At 46.5% G+C, this 18914-nt stretch overlaps 1 protein-coding gene across 1 annotated transcript in view; it reads left to right on the plus strand.

Annotated features, from left to right (window-relative positions):
• Positions 1–200: 200 nt before the first annotated feature.
• ZSWIM3 (zinc finger SWIM-type containing 3) overlaps positions 201–18914 on the plus strand; it is a 47964-nt gene continuing 29250 nt past the window's right edge. Inside the window, exon 1 of the mRNA XM_078651899.1 lies at positions 201–535. Within this exon, the coding sequence (XP_078508025.1) occupies positions 381–535 (155 nt within the window). The 5' untranslated portion in view covers positions 201–380. The remainder of the gene's footprint in view (positions 536–18914) is intronic.

Below are 18914 nucleotides of genomic sequence, written 5' to 3' on the forward strand. Positions count from 1 at the left end.
GTAAACCTCAGCTACACGTGCAGACTTCAATAGCCAATGAATACTCGTGAGCTCATTACAGCGCACTTTGATTGGTTAAGTTGCCAGCGATCTGCCAATCCTATATCTTTTTACACATTACTAGTCCACAGAGTGCCAAGGAAAAATAGAATATGTTCAACCGTCGGGTTGGCTGTTATACGACCCGGAAGTATTTATATAACGACAAATGGTGTCCAATAAGAGATAAAGTTTACAGACGCTGGGCTGGGCTTTGCGGATGTCCGAAAGTAGCGGGCTGAATGGTCGTCCCAATGTGTTGCTATGCTAACTCACATTACGCTCTCTGTGCCCTGGCCCCCATGAGGCGGTGGTACGTTGAACACTGAAAGCGTTTTGTTATGGAAGTTGGCAACTGTTTCCGTGACTACGACGACTTTAAAGAAAGCTTTGGGTCTTTCAAGAAGGAATCAAAATGCCAGTATGGTTTACGAAACTGTGTAACCGTGAGATACTACAACAGAAAAAATGGAACCTACATCAGGGACGAAATCACGTAAGTACTGTCTTATATGTTTGACACCATTTTAAAAGCTACACTTCCTCGCCCACATCCCAGTCGAGTGTCTTAGCCGGGCGGATTCAGCATTCAGGACACACACAAACTTGTTAGCTGTAGTGTGCCTACCTCCCCTGGAGATGGGGCCTCAATGACCGCCTTTTCGACGTATTTTGCTGTTCACCCAGACATGGAGGTGCTTTAGAAAAAAGTATGTGAACTACGATCCTGAGTGCAGTGGTAGCAGGGACGCAACAATTTTGTTGTCCTTTCACCGTTTGTGTAAACGTATATAAAATATAACCCCGAGACCATAAATGAAAAATAAATGTATGTTCGAATCAATACCTTTTGAGTTGTTTAAACTGTTGCTGTTCGTTTAATTCTGGTTGTTGCAGCGGAGAGTAGTGACGTGTTTTCATAGCGCTGCGAAGTTCCATCCTGTGACAGAAAGCACTATATTTGGGAAAATGGGGACCCCTACAAAAAACAATAGAACTTGCTTGCCACAGGGAAAATAGCACCAGGGGGAAAGAAAGATACTTAATGCAAGTTATTCAATAATTATAGATTGTCAATCAATCAATCACGAGTTTGTTAAAGCGCGACTACTCACCCGTAAGGGTCTCAAGGCGCTAGGGGTGGGGGGGGTTGGGGGGGGTGCAGGTTCCATTCCATCAAGCAGGGGGTCTGTCGAAGAGCCAGGTTTTGAGGTTTCTTGCGAAGATGGGGAGCGATGTTGTCTGTCTGAGGTGGAGCGGAAGGGCGTTCCATGCTTTGGCCGCGAGGAAGGAGAAGGAGCGGCCTCCCGATCTGGTCTTTCTGGTGCGGGGGACCACAGCGTAGGAAAGCTGGGCTGATCGTAGGGTCCTTTGGGGTGCGTGGAATTTGAGTCGGCTGTTCAGGTATGCTGGTCCGGTGCCGTGGAGGGCCTTGTGTGCGTGGGTGAGCATCTTAAAGGTGATTATGAGTTCAAAATTTGCAAACATACGTGACAAGAATTTTCAATTCTATTAAGGACAAGGAGGCGAGGATTATGCTTTCTCATTTCTTTAATGAAATGCTCAGCAGCCAATAAAAATAACCAAAAAACTACATTTCCCATGAACACTAGGGAATGACCATAGAGACTACAGTATAAAAGGTCCCAACATTAGTCCTTCTTCCTCTTTCTTTGTCGAGGAAACAGTTCAATTCCAGAATGCAATCCAATTTAGAACAACAATAGTAACTCCAAACACGCTGCAGCAATCCAAAGGAACTGTAAGCAGGCAGTAGAAGAACTCGGGGTCCGTGAACCAGGAGAAAGATGAAACTCGGGCGGAAGTCGGCAAACTCTACTTCGGGTCTGAACCTGAAAGAGATACATAGCCGTAACATCCAAATAACGCAAGAGAGTCAAATGCAATCCAGGGGGGGGGAACAAGGAATAAGAGAGATTTGCAACAGCAGTAAAATAGATTACAGTACATTACAATGCAAATCCAGTACAATGGGTGGGATAACCCTCGCCTCCTTGTCCTTAATAGAATTGAAAATTCTTGTCACGTATGTTTGCAAATTTTGAATTCTAGGTCAGGACAGGAGGCTCCGATTATGCTTTTTCAAAGCTTAGCCACCACCACAGAAGCAATGCTATCAATTGGTTTGTAATAAAACGTTTTGAAAACTGAATCAGAAGACCAATCTGGGCCTTCATAATGTCAAAAAGGGTGACACCCATGGAATAAGCTTTAGAAGCCATTGCTCCACGTGCAGAATGTGCACCAAACACAGATACATCAATGCCCGCCTCGGACATAAGCCAACGCGCCAGAGTAGCTGGAGTGACAGGACGAAATGGTTTCTGTAAGGCAATTAACAATTGACCCTGCATATCTGAACGTAAAGAAGTAGTACTCACCTCATAATCCTTAAGGCACTGCACAACGCAAAGGTTGGGGTGAGTGGGAAAAGACGGATAAGTAATGAAAGAAGTATTAGATTTAGTCCGTCTAGAAAGACGAAAAGTAACACCCTCAGGTGTGAAACTGCGACCCGCAAGATCTAATGCGCGGACATCCGACACACATTTACAAGACACAAGGCACAACAACATGGTCAACTTAGCAGACCATTGTTTACGGGACAACAATGGATTGGAAGGCCAGGCCGCCAAAAACCGCAGGATGATGGAAACATCCCATAAAGAGACATACTTAGAAGTGGGAGGCTTCGAGAGCTGAATACCTTTAAGCAATTTGGAAATGAAGGGGGGCTCACCAGCAGGCTTGCCAACAATCTGGATGTGGCCAGCTGAAATAGCGGAACGAAAATTATTGACTGTCCTATAAGGCAGACCTGAAGAGGCCAGGGACGCCAAAAAATTAACGATCAAACAGATATCCGCTGAAACGGGATCTACTTCCTGTTGAGCACACCAATCACACCACCGCTTCCAAGCACTTTTGTATTGTTTGTGAGTACTGGGAGACCATGCCTCACTAATGAATTTGGAAGCGTCGCTAGAAATGCCCGGGATCGTTCAGCGATCCCCGAGATCCGCCACGCCAGCAGCTGGAGAGAGCCTGACAGAATGAGGGGATGCGGATCTTCGAGAGGATCCAGCAAAATATTCCACTTCGGGGGAAGAAGGAGAGGAGGCTCGCAACACATTTCCAGGAAAACCGGGAACCACGCTTGAGCCCTCCAGAGCGGAGCAATCCGAATCCGATCCGCTCGAAACCGTTTGGTGTAAGCCAGAACTCTGGGGAGCATCATGAATGGGGGAAACGCATAGCACAGAGTCGACGGCCAAACCTGGAGAAAGGCATCCGTGGCTAGAGCCAACTGATCCGGTCTCCAACTGTAAAATAGCGGAAGTTGCGTGTTGAGGCGAGAGGCAAACAGGTCTATGCGACACTGACCCCAACGCCGAAGAATGGAACGGAACACTCGAGGGTGAAGCCTCCAGTCGCTGAAATCCCGAAGATGTCTGGAGTGCCAATCCGCAATTTGATTGTTGCGACCCGGAAGATACTCCGCAATAACAGTGATCCTCTGCTGCAGGCAAAAATGCCAAAAATCCTTGGCTATCTCCGCCAACACTTTGGACCGAGTCCCGCCCAGCTTGTTGACATAGCGGACTGCGGACACGTTGTCCATCCGGAGAAGAATGCAGCAACTGGTGTGAAGGGGAGAGAAACACCTGATCGCAAAAGAACCCACTAGGAGTTCCAGACAGTTTATGTGGAGAGACAACTCCTGAGGGGACCAACGACCCCCCGTCGAGACAGGTCCGCAACGGGCTCCCCAACCCCATCGACTGGCATCGGATTCTATCACCAGTTCCGGCGACGCACCGAATAGGGCTCGACCATTCCAGGCCTCCATGTGGTCTAGCCACCATTGCAACTCCCACCTCACTTTCTCCGTCAGAGGAATCTGGTCCGAGTACCTGAGACCTTTCCGGAGATGTTGGATCTTTAGACGTTGCATTGCTCTGTAATGTAGAGGACCCGGAAAGATCGCCTGAATTGAAGACGCTAACAGACCGACCACACGTGCCAAGGATCTCAATGACAGTCTGTCTGGAAATAACAGATGTCAATTCCCTCTTGATGTAACAAATCTTTTGGCCGGGCAAGAGGAGCTGGCAAGCAACGGAGTCTATCTTGAAACCCAGAAAATCTATAGACTGAGTGGGAGTCAAAACCGATTTCGGAATGTTGATCAGAAACCCGAGAGATTGCAAATGACCGATGGACCACTCCAGATGTTGCAGAAGCCGGAGCGTAGCCCAAATAAGAGACCCTGCGCCTCCGGACCAGACTCAGAAGTCGCTAGCTCTGCCAGTTTCGGGTCTAATTTCAAAAGAATCGACCTGCGTCGTTCAGCGGACACTGCACAATTGGTGTTACCCAATTGACAGATTGCCCTCTGTGCCCATTCAATCAATTCGTCCGGATCCACAAGGGCTGAGGCCTCCTTCGCCTGGAATCCAAGATCCAGAATCTTGGTAAGAGGTCCAAGCATATCCAACAACTTGTCTTGGCAAGACCGGTCAAGGCCCTTTTTTGGGTCCTTAGCATATTTCTTTAAGTAGGTGACCATCATGGGATCGACTTCCGGCGTTTCAGCCAAACGATCAGCGAGATCAGGCCTCGGGCATTCAGAACGGAGTCTAGCACGAACAGTTGCATCAAAAGGCTGACGAATGTGAGCCTGAATATAGGCCGCGACTGCAGGCGAGGGCAACCAGGAAGATGAATTTGGATGCAAGATATCCGCGGGCTCAAAAGTCAGCACAGGAGGTCGTTCTGGAGCGTCAACAAAATGCTCCTTGCAGACTCGCTTTTTGGGCGGGGGAGAATTATGGTCTGAAGAAGTAGAAGAATGAGCATTGTCAGAGTCATCGGTATCCTGAGGTGCAGAAGATCTGGAAGGCGCAGCCGCCAATGTCTTAGCCAGTTTCTGGAAAATCAGATTTATGGGGATCAACAGGAGACTTCGTGGATTTTTTAGGCGCAGGCAACCAACCCTGCTGTTGCGCATACATATTTAAATGTCGCTTGAGAGGATTAATTGCACGCACCAGTGCTTTGACAGATTGTTGGACCCCTTTGTCCAATTCCTCCACCAAATTATGCTCCAAAGAGCCTTCATCCTCATCCCCATAATAGTAGTTATCATCAGCGTCATAGTAACCTGCCATGATACACAAGGGTATCAAGTAAAGCCCACAAGATGACTACAGGAAATATAGAGTGTCAAAACACAATGCAAGGGGGAGTGTGAGAACCCCACAGCAGGCTTCCAAAAGAGCAGGCACAAACCTGACTCCAAACGATGTAAAACGTGGAGGGAGCAAAGCCTGCACAGTCAAAATACACTCTAGGCAGTGCCTATGCAATAAGTATCAACCGAAGCCCTCACAGGACTCCAGCGTCGTACGGGGTTAAATTGGAACAGGCTGTGGGCATGGGCGTGAAAGAACGACCTCATCACTCAACCGGCTCTGAGGAGAACAACACACAAGCCGGAAATGAAGCAGCGCGCATGCGCGACACTGCCGCCTGACACAATACCCGACAGCGCTGTCCGCGCGAGTCGGTAACCCCTACTCCCGCTCCACAAGGTCCGCAGGCAACAAACAGGCGCCCGGACACTGAAACGGAGGTGCACACACGCTCCGGGAGGAAAAACGCCGAACGGGCGAAAGAAGCCGAAACTTGCACAGCAAACAGGCGGAGCCAGGAGCGCTCCAATGAAGCGTGAACACAGCGCGCTACAAGACGCCAAAGCTGAAACCCAAGCAAGAAATACCAATGGCACAGCAAGCACACATAAGTAAGCAAATATAGATAAAGCACTTAACTGGCTGCGGAGCAGCAAAGAAAGAGGAAGAAGGACTAATGTTGGGACCTTTTATACTGTAGTCTCTATAATCATTCCCTAGTGTTCATGGGAAATGTAGTTTTTTGGTTATTTTTATTGGCTGCTGAGCATTTCATTAAAGAAATGAGAAAGCCTAATCGGAGCCTCCTGTCCTGACATAGAATTTCAAGCTACATATCAAAATTGATACATAAAACACGTGCATTAAATGTATACATATGACTGACTATGTTAAAGTGTATACGTTTGTCAAAAAACTCTTCATTCAGTGGATTTTTGTTGTGTACTGAATTTCTTGTTAATCAGTTTCAAAATACATTTTTATATAGATGTTCTGATATTAATATATAAAACATATTGCAACATAATCACATATCCATGAAAAACATGTACAACCATATTGAATACATAAAAATAACTGATTGATTTCATTATGTATTGGACATACAAATGGACAAAGAGGATGAACTGCAAACCATTGGAAGGCTGGCGGTTGAAGGAAGCTACACATGTTTCGGCTGGGGCGCCTTCATCAGGGGACAGTCTCAACTTTCTCTGATTCAAATACATAATAAACATGGACTAAGGAAACGTGCACCAAAAAAATTATCGTAGCCTGAAATAGAAACAGTTTTATGTGAGCATGTAATGCTTCAAGAAGATGTAGACTTGTTCAGTGCAAATACTTCAAGGGAAAGTGACCCTATATAGATTTAAAATATTGGTAAGATAAAAACACAGGCCTCATTATTGTGCAATATGTCAAATAACACCACCCGTCACCGTGCTATACTATTAGAAAAATAGCTCCTTATATCCCCAAAGAGAGATGTTTTTGAACAATGCATCTCAGTGACATTGTCTATAGGCTGTTTATGGGCAACTGTCAAGGTCTGCACACATGTGACCTTGCAATGTAGCCTTCTGTGATCTAAGGCAATTACGTGTGCAGTTCATGCAGAGTGCAATGATTACAGAAGGGAATATTACCCATTTTCTTATATATATATATATATATATATATATATATATATATATATATATATATATATATATATATAAATAAATCTATATATATCGGTCAGGAATCAAGATCAATGTTTCTTGCGGTTCCTCCTTGTCAATTTAACAACATATGAGCACAGTCCTGGGCACACGTAGTAAGGATATCGCACAGTTACTGTATGCGTGTCTCATGTAATAACAATGCGGCGGTCAACACCAGAGTATGTTTGAAAAAAGTCTTTTGTTATATCACAAGGCTACGACTGTATCAAACCAAACAACCAGCCCACACGTGTTTCGTCACAAGGAGTGATCCTGTGACTCTTCAGGGCTGTTCCGTGTTTGGAAACAAGAGGAGAGCAGGCCCCATGTGACCAGTGATAAATCCAACCCGGTACGGGGTGTGCCAAGCGCAATAGGATGGAGTTGTATGAAAGCAAAACCTGTTATAGAGTCCCGCGTCGATTGTCAGAAGCGGGTGGGGCCTGGGAGCCCCGAACAAATGGGTTGTTGGCTGAGTAATCCGTGGAATAAGTCAAGGCGGGTATGACGTTGCAGCCGGTATGTGTAGAGCGCCCAAGGATGCGTGTGTCTGAGGTCCAGTGTCCGGGAGGTGAGCGGGTAGGACGCCGGGTATTGGTGGTAGTGGGAACGCTGCAATGGCAAAGGATGTAAAGCAGGGCGGTAGTGGGAGGTGGCTGGAAGTCCCTTAGTGGAAAAATTGAGAACGGCAACTTGTTTGGGAGAAATGGCGATGCCCGAGGATTGTACAAGACACAGGCGGGTGCGCCTGTATAATAAGACGGACGAGCTCTCAGGATACTGGAAAAGTTGTGGTACCCGTCAAGAGGGGGCAGAGAATTAGGGGGTGCTTAAAAGTGCTTTTTCCTATGTTAATCCCCATAGTGTAGTTAGACACTGCTACAGCTTGAACGGTTGAACGAAATTACAACAAATTTGTCAGGAAGGTAGATGTTGTTCCAAGAAAGTGGCATTTTGGGATTTGGTGTAAATCCATTCAGCAGTTGTGGAGAAATGTAAAGACCTTTCCAGTTGTGTATGTGTGTATGTATGTGTGTATATATCTATATGTATCCCACAGCAAAGCAAAGTGCAGTCTCCTTACCCAATCACATCTCCACATATACAAAACAACTAAAACTCCCCACAGCTGCAAACTGACGATTTCATTCCCTAACCGCCCTATGTGCAGTGGCAACACCTCGGCGATCATCTACTCCCAACGGCACAGTCCTGACCCAAGCCAACAACGACAACCTATATGCATTTGATTCCCTCTTCCCTTTGCTACGCATCGTCCCCTCTCACGCACGTCACCCCCTTGCTACGCATCATCCCCTCTCACGCGCGTCACCCCGCCCAACTCCTTATCCTTTGACAGATCGACCCGCCACGAGCTATCACAAACCAATCTCACACCCTATGCCAACAACGCCACCCCCAGACACCAACCTCCCCCCACCAAACACATACAGTACATACCACCTCTCCAATACAAACCGGAGGTATGTCACAACTTAGTCTCTCCAACCCCAGGCCGACCGATGCCTACCCCCACCACCAACACTACCACTTCAACTAACAACTAGCGACCCCAACCCCCAGTCAATGACTCCTAGAGCCCTCTCTCCACCCACTTGCAAGAGGACGCTAGCATCACGTCATGATTCTTCGCTCCACTTGCCAAAGGCCACTCACAGTGACATTTCTGGCATCACGAACACCTAAATCCAACATAGCATGGACAAGCTGTCCCCTTCTCGAGACTACCCCGCCCAGAACACCCCTGCCTCCGAGGAGACGACACACCGTCTCGCTCTACTAGTAAGCCACCTAGAAACTGTAATCCTGGGCCTCAACGAAATCTTACTGAACCTCACCACACTCCGAGAGCCTGGTCAACGCCCCCACCCGACTCTCACGATTACCAGCACTAAACATCAAAGGCCCTCCAAGGCTCTATGGCCCAGTTGGAACTCCAACCCCTCCTAAACCAGACACAAAAGAACAAGAGCTGCAATGTCCACGAGCGATGCAGCAGATCTTGCCTCCTCGTATGACACTTCCTCCACCATCACACCAAGATCCAGGTCCTCACTGGATTTAGAAGAAACCGCTCCCCATCCAGATCTTTCTTCACTAATATTCCCAGGGCCCCCCTAATGAAGAAACACAAACAGGGAGACCTCCACCAATTGCATGCTCATAAACTGCAGATCAGCCATCAAGCATGCAACCGAGCTGGCAGAAACGATCCAAACCCATGACATCGACATCACGTTCATCACCGAGACATGGCTAAATGAGTTATCTTCCCTAATCATGGACATGCTGGTACCCCCAGGCTTTGTAATCCTTAACAAAGACAGAACAAGCATTTGCATTGCAATAGTTCTCGCATTTACGAGACTTTGAGCTTTTCACACTGTAAATGTCAATAGCTTAAATTCTCACAAATGCTAGACATATTGAATTGCAAATATTGTTTGTTTCCAAGTGCCCCATGCTGCACTTGCATACACCCACACCCCTTTCTTTAGACGAGCCACATCTAAAGAAAGGGAGGTGACTTCTAATAATTGCTAGGGCGGCATGGGGCGACCCGGTCTGGTAGAGAGCAGGGGTAGGGATACGGAAGGTCCTTTACTTCAGAACTGACACTACACCTTAGTGTCTGCCTCTACCAGCACACAATGTCGTTGGCCCCCGACTCAAACAGGGTTGGGGTATAGATCTGCCAGTACCACTTTTTAGGGTGCTGTACGGGTGGTCATGCATATACTTCACTGAGGTCCTGACCACCACCAAAAAGTGTAGGTGGATCCCTTTCTGGTCATGAGGAATTGCCTTTAATAGATAACAGGCAAGAAACCTGTTGACCTAGGTATACAACCTTTACAACGCAACTTTTACCACGACCTACCATTACCACGCATTTTTTACAACGCAGGATCCATTACAACGCATACCATTACCACGCATGTATTTACAACGCAGGTACTTTTACAACGCATACCATTACAACGTAAGTATTGGTAAGTATATTATTTTATTAAAAATATTATTTGGGTTTTTGGGTAAAGGGGTATTTTTAGGGTTCAGGGTCAGTTTTCAGTTTTTTGGGTAAAGGGGTATTTTTAGGGTTCAGGGTCAGTTTTCAGTTTTTGGGTAAAGGGGTATTTTTAGGGTTCAGGGTCAGTTTTCAGTTTTTGGGTAAAGGGGTATTTTTAGGGTTTAGGGTCAGTTTTCAGTTTTTGGGTAAAGGGGTATTTTTAGGGTTTAGGGTCAGTTTTCAGTTTTTGGGTAAAAGGGTATTTTTAGGGTTCAGGGTAAGTTTTCAGTTTTTTGGGTAAAGGGGTATTTTTAGGGTTCAGGGTCAGTTTTCAGTTTTTGGGTAAAGGGGTATTTTTAGGGTTCAGGGTCAGTTTTCAGTTTTTGGGTAAAGGGGTATTTTTAGGGTTCAGGGTCAGTTTTCAGTTTTTGGGTAAAGGGGTATTTTTAGGGTTCAGGGTCAGTTTTGGGTTTTTGGGTAAAGGGGTATTTTTAGGGTTTAGGGACAGTTTTGGGTTTTTGGGTAAAGGGGTATTTTTAGGGTTTAGGGTCAGTTTGGGGTTTTTGGGTAAAGGGGTATTTTTAGGGTTCAGGGTCAGTTTTGGGTTTTTGGGTAAAAGGGTACAGGGTAAAAATTAAATATAATTACATTTAAATTACATTAAATTAAATTGATTAAATTACATTACATTACATTACATTATATTAATATTAAATTACTAAATTAAATTAAATTACATTATATTAATTTTAATTAAATTAAATAAAAAAAAATATTATATACTTACCAATACTTACGTTGTAATTGTATGCGTTGTAAAGGTATATGCGTTGTAAATACATGCGTGGTAATGGTACTTCGTTGTAATGGATTCTGCGTTGTAAAAATTGCGTGGTAATGGTAGGCGTGGTAAAAGTATGCGTTGTAACGTCATACATCCGTTGACCTATTACACCAGCACATATTCTCACATACCTTAGAGTGGGAGTGTGCGTTCTTCTAGTTTTAACCAGGGTAGTGACCACAATTCATTAAAATTGTTCTGAGTGGATCACTAATCCCGGTTTTAATTTTCACTCTTACACATTATCCCCACCTACACCACAATCGTACACTAGGGCCCTCGCACGCACTGCACCAAACGGCTAAAGGAATAAAGATCTCCACCAAGTAGGCCCCGTCACAGGTGCCTGATAGGGTCAATTGCAGCGCCGACCTGAGTAGGAGAAGACCTGATGATGAAGTAAGACACCTACTTGTTTGGTGTGTGAGGGTCTTCTGCCGAAAGGAGGATACTCTTTTCCTGTCTTTTGTGAATGTCTACACACTGGGGTTCACCTTTGAGATCACTTACCTCCACCTGCACCACATATTAGGAACTGCATACCTCTTTGGTTCGCGCTTGGAAACGACCCACAAAAAAAAAATTGTAAAGCAATAGATGCCACATTTGCAAGAGTTTAATCTATTGTCATTTACAATGCCAAATAGGTCAAACTCTCCTAAATACGAGACCTATGTTATTCCAAATAGACAGCCACCCTTTTCCCGGCTGCTTGAAAAGTGAAAGCAGGCATGGCGCGCTGAAATGGTGCTTGTGGACTAAATAACCCAGATGGTGTAACACACGGGTACTCAAAGTACGGCCCGCGGGCCTCCAGCGCCCCGGCAAGCCTTCCTTGGCGACCCGCGGACCGTGCAGACACATCGTACCTGTGTTTAAATAACAAAATTAAATGGTGTCAGCAAACACTGCCTTTTGCAGCAGCCCGGACTCTCAGAGACTCTGCTCTGTGGGGGCCGGGGAGCAGTGATCGTCAGAGTGGAGATGCAGGGGCGCTAAGAGGTGAAATAGAACAAAGCTTAATTAACATGTAAATGGTCTTTTGAAGAGCTGTGAAGTGCTCGGGTGGGGCTGTGTGTGCGTTCAGGGGAAGCTGTCTCAGCCTGGGCTGGGGGCTGACACGCACACACAGGGCGAGATGACAGAGGGAGATCTTCAGCGACTTTCTCGATCTTCATTGGCTACCGATGCGAAAGAGAGGTGTGTTGAAGTGTCTTAGTATTTGCCATAAATCCTTATTTAGCAAAGTACATAGCTCGATGTGTACTCCATTATTTGCTATACTCATCCACAAACTCTCTGCTCAAGCCTGGCCAATCTTCTTTCAGAACCCCGGTTTCACTAATGCGTAGATATACATTTTCTGTCACTACAGTTAAGGACTGGAATTGTTTCCCCTTTGCACTGCAAACTGTTTGTTACAATTTAGGAAACTCTTAAAAACCCATCTACTTATTAAAGATGCTTCCTTCTAGCTTGGTCTCAGCATCAGGACTCTTTCTTGGTAACTATGCATTACAAATAAATCTAAAGGTAACAGAGGGAGGTAGAGGGAGACATAGGGAGGGAGACAGGTTGACAGAGGGAGGGAGACAGAGAGAGGCAGTTAGGGGGAGACAGTGGGAGGGAGACAGAGGGAGGGAGAGGAAGAGAGCCAGAGAGAGGGAGGCAAAGAGGAAGGGCGACAGAGGGAGGGCGACAGAGGGAGGGCGACAGAGAGGGAGAGAGAGCGGTAGGGAGACTGAGGGAGGGGGATACAGAGGGAGAGGGAGACAGAGGGTGACAGGGAGGGAGACAGAGAGAGAGAGGGTGAGACAGAGTGAGTGAGGGAGGGAAAGGAAGGGAGAGGGAGGGAAAGGGAGACAGAGGGAGGGAAAGGGAGACAGGGAGAGAGGGAGACAAAGTGAGGGAGGGTAAGGGAGGCAGAGGGAGGGAAAGGGAGAGTGAGGGAAGGAAAGGGGGACAGAGGGAGAGTGAGGGAGGGAAAGGGAAACAGGGGGAGGGAGGGAAAGGGAAACAGAGGGAGGGAGAGGGAGATAGATGGAGAGGGAGGGAGAGTGAGGGAAGGAGAGAGAGAGGGAGACGGAGGGAGGGAGACGGAGGGAGGGAGGGAAAGGGAGGGAGGGAGACGGAGGGAGGGAAAGGGAGGGAGGGAGACGGAGGGAGGGAGACAGGGAGAGAGACAGAGGGAGGGAAACAGAGGGAGGGGGAGGGAGGGGGAGACAGAGGGAGGGAAAGAGAGAGAGAGGGAAAGGGAGAGAGAGAGGGAGACGGACGGACGGAGGGAGAGGGAGGGAGGGAAAAGGAGACGGAGTGATGGAGACAGAGGGAGAGGGAGAGAGGGAGACCGAGGGAGAGGGAGACAGAGAAAGAGAGCGAGAGAGATGTGTGTATGCCGGGTCTGGTGGCTCAGTGGACAAAGGCGTCCGCTGCAGTGACCAGTGATCAACCTCATGGTCAGTTTTTTTTTGTTGCTCTAGCCCCGCCCACTGACCCCGCTCCCACTGGTGCGGCCCTCGGACACCAACCACACTGTAAATTTGGCCCCCGAGAGAAAGTTTGTGAGTACCCATGGTGTAACAGAAGTAAAAGGCCCGGTCCTCATGGGAGATAACAAATGAAGACAAGGCGGTACTAGGACTAACAAGCCGATTTACTGAATCCGAAGCCAGCATTTACAAAGCACAAACTCACAAGCCAATGAAAAATATGGGCGGAGAGTGAGCAAAGCTTCAAGTGCATACTCTAATACAGCATGCCTCACCATTTTCTCTGCCCCTTCTAGAGGAATTTTAAAACTCTACGTTCCTTTAAAATCCTCATCATGTGGCAAAAGATGATGCTGATTTAACATGGATTCATTTTGTGGAAAAAACATAATGAATGCTGAAGCGCAAAGTGCTCCAGATCACAAAGAAGGCTCCCTATGTGGAGGTGGAGGAATATGGAAAGAAAGAGCCTCATCAACTATAGGATAAAAGGGCCCCTCTACTACAATGCTTCTTCATATTAGCACACTCTGATTATATGATACATACACAATACTGCTTTTCTCCCTGTCTGAGTGTTAGTGGACCTCTCCCTGTATAATCTGTCTTACGCTACTCAATTTCCCACCAGAGGTCTGCAGCACTTTGCGGTGAGCATAGGTAGACACAATCCTTTGAGAATCATGTGTACACATACATATGGAGTGGTACCCAAAGATCACACGACTCAGTATGCAGAGAGAACGCCTTTTCCAGATTCGCACCTTCATTTATCCTCTGGTTGATCAAAGTTGCAGATCTGATTTATATAGACATTATGTAGTAGTTATCACCCCTGAAACAGGTCATAGTATTAATCACAAGGCCCCTGACACACACAATCTTAATTTCTGCACAGAAATCTGTTTTTTGTATGGAAGCGTTTGCCTTCGTAGGCAAGGAGGACGCCAGGGTGAGGGGTGGGAAATAAACAAGGATAATGGCGTCTTAGGGTGGTGACAGAGCAACATCTTGTTAACACACACAAAGGTGGTACTTTGTATGAATTACGAAAACAGTGCACCCAGTGAAAATGCACCAAAAAAGGAAGGAGAAGGAATGTTTGAAAGTGCGATGATCCAGGTGGGCCCTTGGGGTATAGGAGAAGAGATTTCTCCATAATTAAAACATTTTCATCTATAGGTGAAACTGGTTTAAATAAATAGCCAAATCTAAACCGGCTGGCTGTGTGCAGGCTGGTAATCCGCATGGTCTAGAGATGCAGGGTAGGAACTCAATAAATTAAATAAATAAAATAAAGATTCTTGCATCAAAAATCTGAAACATCTTACATTTCAAGTGTAGTACTGGTGAATACGCGTGAACCCCAAAATGAGGGAATTTCCAAAGTGCGTTGACTTAAGCATGGGCACCTAGAGGTGCTTTTCTGAGTGAGATTCTGTGGATTTTTGCAAATTCAGTTCATACCCATGTCAAAAAGACCCTTCTGCATTCCTGAACATTAGGTATGTCTCTGGCCTAAACATCCTGCCTGTGGCATTCCAGTGAAAGCTATCATCTCCTTAACTTGTGTTCTTTACCAGCTGCAGGTAAAAGATTTTCATACGTGGCATGTATTTAAACCTTTCCAGGCAAACCCAGCCCCATTTAGTTACGTACATGCAGTGAAAAGACTGGAGAGGGTTTAGGTGTTATTGTGGGATTTATCAATAGAAAAGCCATACAGAGGTCATGAGTCACATCTCTGTGTGATTTGTAATATCACATAAAGTGACACACAATAGACTGTAAAAGGCATTCAAACACAATACACTTTTTTTGGTTTATTTAGAATGCAACACGTTATGGCAAATTAAGCCCCTTTCTCAGTTTAAATGAAAGAGGCAGGAATCGTTTCCCCAAATTCCTCTCCTACTGACGGCTTCCAGTAATACGCATCATGGCTTCCCACAATCATAAAAAGTAAAGTTATTTCACAACTCGCAGCACTTCCGGTCTGCTACTAAAGCATGATAACAACGACTGCTCATAACAGGCACTGTGAGCTCAAAGTAACCGAAGGTCCATAACTTGGCAGAATTTTTTTTTGTAGAAACAATGATTCGTGATTATTGTTCACTGAACTTTGTAATGCAATATTTCACTTTAAAATGTGCTGTGTATGTTTGTCTGTGAGGTTTGCTTGGTTTAAGTCTTTGGTATTCCAAGCTGGGGTTATGTGAACTTGGGAAACCAATCAAGTAGAGGGAAAGGGCTTGGGGCCAGGGAGAAATGTGCTCTCGCAAGTGGAGTCTCCCAGGGTGCCAGACTACAAACATGGCTAACAACATGGCGACCTCCACGCGGCCATAGAGGCCTTCAGCACTGCCAGCACCAGCTCGATTGGGAAATTAGTACATGGACTACATGGTAGGAGTTTAAAGAAAGGGCAGTGCTTAATATGTACAAAAATAATAGCCAGTGCCTTTGTCAGGAGGCCACTCCAGCTTGCACCCCCACTGCTCCTGCCAATGACAGTACTTAATCAACTAGTCATCATACTGTTAAAAGTGTGACAATTCAGCTATTTGAGGCCCCCTAAAGCTATACGAATGACTTTGGAGGCAGGTATTAGTTGTTTTTACGTCTATTTGCTTAAAATGCAACTGTTGTTGTGCTCATCTCTGTAATTCACAAACAGATCCACCATGTGGTAGCTCTCTTATTAGTCCCGCATTTGTCAGTTAAATGCAGGTGCCAAGCACCGTAAACCACAGGCTCAAATTATGCATCAGAAACACTGAGGTGAAGCAGTGGGCGTTATTCCAAGACAAGCAATCTAGAGCCATGATGCACATGTCTGAGAAGGGCCACAATGGGGCTCCCGTCATGAAGGATCAAAAAGAACATTCAAGGGAAGGTGCAACAGTGATTCCACCTTCGGAACCCTGGCTGTCCAGCAAAGGAACATAACTCCATGGCTGTAGACAGGGGCACTCATCTCCCGGGAGTAGATCAGACTGACTTCGTCCATGTGAGCGTCATGGACATAGTAAGGCAGCCCAATCATAATCCCTGCCCTCCTACAGTGAGCGTGTATATCAAAAAGAACAAGGACAGGAGTATTCAAAGCACATACATACGTGGCATCCAATGAGCAGAGAGACGAGGATGACAGTGTAGCCTTTGGGAGAAAAGATGTAAGGAGAAAGGTGTACACTCGTTGTGCTGATACGCCGGAGGGAGGAAAAGCGAAAGCATGCCATGCGCGCGTCGAGGGAGCCGAGCCGAACGTGTGCACATGTCCTGTCTTGCCTACGCATGCACATGTCCTGTCCCCCTTCGGCCAAGAAACCAACAACAATAGGTCTTGCCAAGGTGAGCGTCGCTCGGCGAGACCTAAAAAAACATTGAGGAGGGGGTATAGCAATCATACACAAGAACAACATCTATGTGACGGAAACTGACACCTTCAATTCCAACTCCTTTGACTGTCTAACAAGCGACAACAAAACACTATTCTGCCACCTCCTTTACCATCCTCCTGGCAACATAACCGTATTTGGCGAACACCTGTCCGACCTGATAACTCACTGTTCACTCCGAGACACCAACAACTTAATTCTAGGTGACCTCAACCTACACTGGAATAAGGAAAACAACGCGCTGATCCAAACCCTGAACAAACTTCTGCACAACAACAACCTTACCCAACACTGCGCAGAGGAAACCCGTAACAGAAGACCAATCCTGGATGCCATTATTGCCGAACCTGACAGTCACGATCAACCCCATCCTGCCAGTTGACTGGTCTGACCACCACATCATCCTATTCCACATCAACCAAACAATCCTAGGCCAGTCCCCGACGCAGAACCCCCACTGGGTGAGGAATCTAACTCTGATTTCCCTGGCTGACCTGGAGGAAAGGGTAAGCTCTCTCCTTCCCATCTCCACAGAGGATCTCACCACAACCGAACTCACCTCTCACTACAAAACAACTGTGACTGCCATCCTCGACGAAATAGCCCCCTTGAAACAAGAGTCCGAAACACCCCATCTAGATCCTGGTTTAACACCGACATTAATTCCGAAAGAAGACCACTAAGAGTTGTAGAAAGACTCTGGCGGAAAAACCCATCCACAATCCTCTGCAACCAACTCCAATCAATGCACAGGAAGTACAAAAAAAGTATCAAAAACTAAAAGACTTCCTTCTTTTGCAATTCTCTAAACAACGCAAAAAACAGGCTCAAGGAAACTCTTCAACCTCATTAGGCAACAAACTTCCAAGCCCCCTTCATCCTCAGTTCAGGCCTCCAAAGAACTGTGTGATAACTTCACCAACTTCAACGACAAAATCACCCATATTGAGCTCTCCCTAGATGACAACTGCAGTCCGTCCCACCCCCCGCCCCTACAGGAGCACGTCCCCGGGACAGCAGCTATCACACCCAAGCTCCCCCCCCCAAAACACTGGAAATCCATCAACCCCATCTCCAAAGCAGAGAGAGAGTCAAAATAATCTCCACCTCCAAACCCTCACCACACGCCTTGGATCCTATACCGGCCCAACTGGCCAAAAAGCTCAAACTCTCCATAACCCCGCTCTGGACCAAGATCATTAACAGATCCCTGAGAACTTACCGGACTGCCTCAAAGTTGACCAAGTCAGGCCAATACTAAAAAAATGTTTTTAAAAAAAAGGGCTTGGACACTAATCTGAATAACTTCAAACCTGTCTCCATGCCTAGCTAAAATCCTGGAAAGGTGTGTTCTCCTCCAACTGACTCAACACATGGACAGCAACAACCTTTTAGACCCCCACCAATCAGGTTTCAGAAAAGGCTGCAGCACAGAGACAGCGATCCTTAATGTCATTGACGATTTACACAAGTCACTCGATACGGACCAATGCTCCCTACTCATACTCCTGGACTTATCGGCTGCCTTCGACACTGTTGACCACAATCTACTCATTAAGGTACTTCAAGAAAGAGTAGGTGCAGAAGAGGTGGTCTTACGCACGCGCGTTTCTTTTTAGGTCTCGTCTACAGCATTGCTTTAGCAATGCTTGTTTGGTGAGATTATAGTAAGGCTTTCAAAAGTGCACCCAAACTGCGGATAAGGTACAGTGCATGTGAGCCAGGCGCTTGCACATCGCACACCATTTGTCTGAGCCTCGGCGTCTGACTTCAAAGGAATCCGCTCCCCTACCCCATCAGACTTCAAAGGAATCCGCTCCCCCCCGCCCCCTCCCGCCACGCAATGCCGAGAGCTTTTGTTTAATCTCACTTAAAAGCCCTGCAGCTAGATCAAACTGCCACCAAGTTTCTTCTCAGTCCTCTATGTGCCTCCACCCTAGTTGCTAATCCATGCAGCTGTGCCCTGATGTCGAGCAGCAAGCGAGCATGAGGAGCCGCCACAAAAAGGCCGTACGTTTGCGCTCTCCCCATCTATGTGAAACTCTCCAGTTATACTCTGTGTGGCACCACCCCTCTTCTTCCCATCCCCTAATATGCCATCTGCCCCTCCATTCAACTCCCGAGCCAGAATGAATGTCTAGTTATCAAAATTACCACTTCTCGCTTGGTTTGATTTGCAGCACAG

This window comes from Lissotriton helveticus, chromosome 7 (assembly GCF_964261635.1).
Source record: "Lissotriton helveticus chromosome 7, aLisHel1.1, whole genome shotgun sequence".
In the NCBI taxonomy this organism is placed as follows: domain Eukaryota; kingdom Metazoa; phylum Chordata; class Amphibia; order Caudata; family Salamandridae; genus Lissotriton; species Lissotriton helveticus.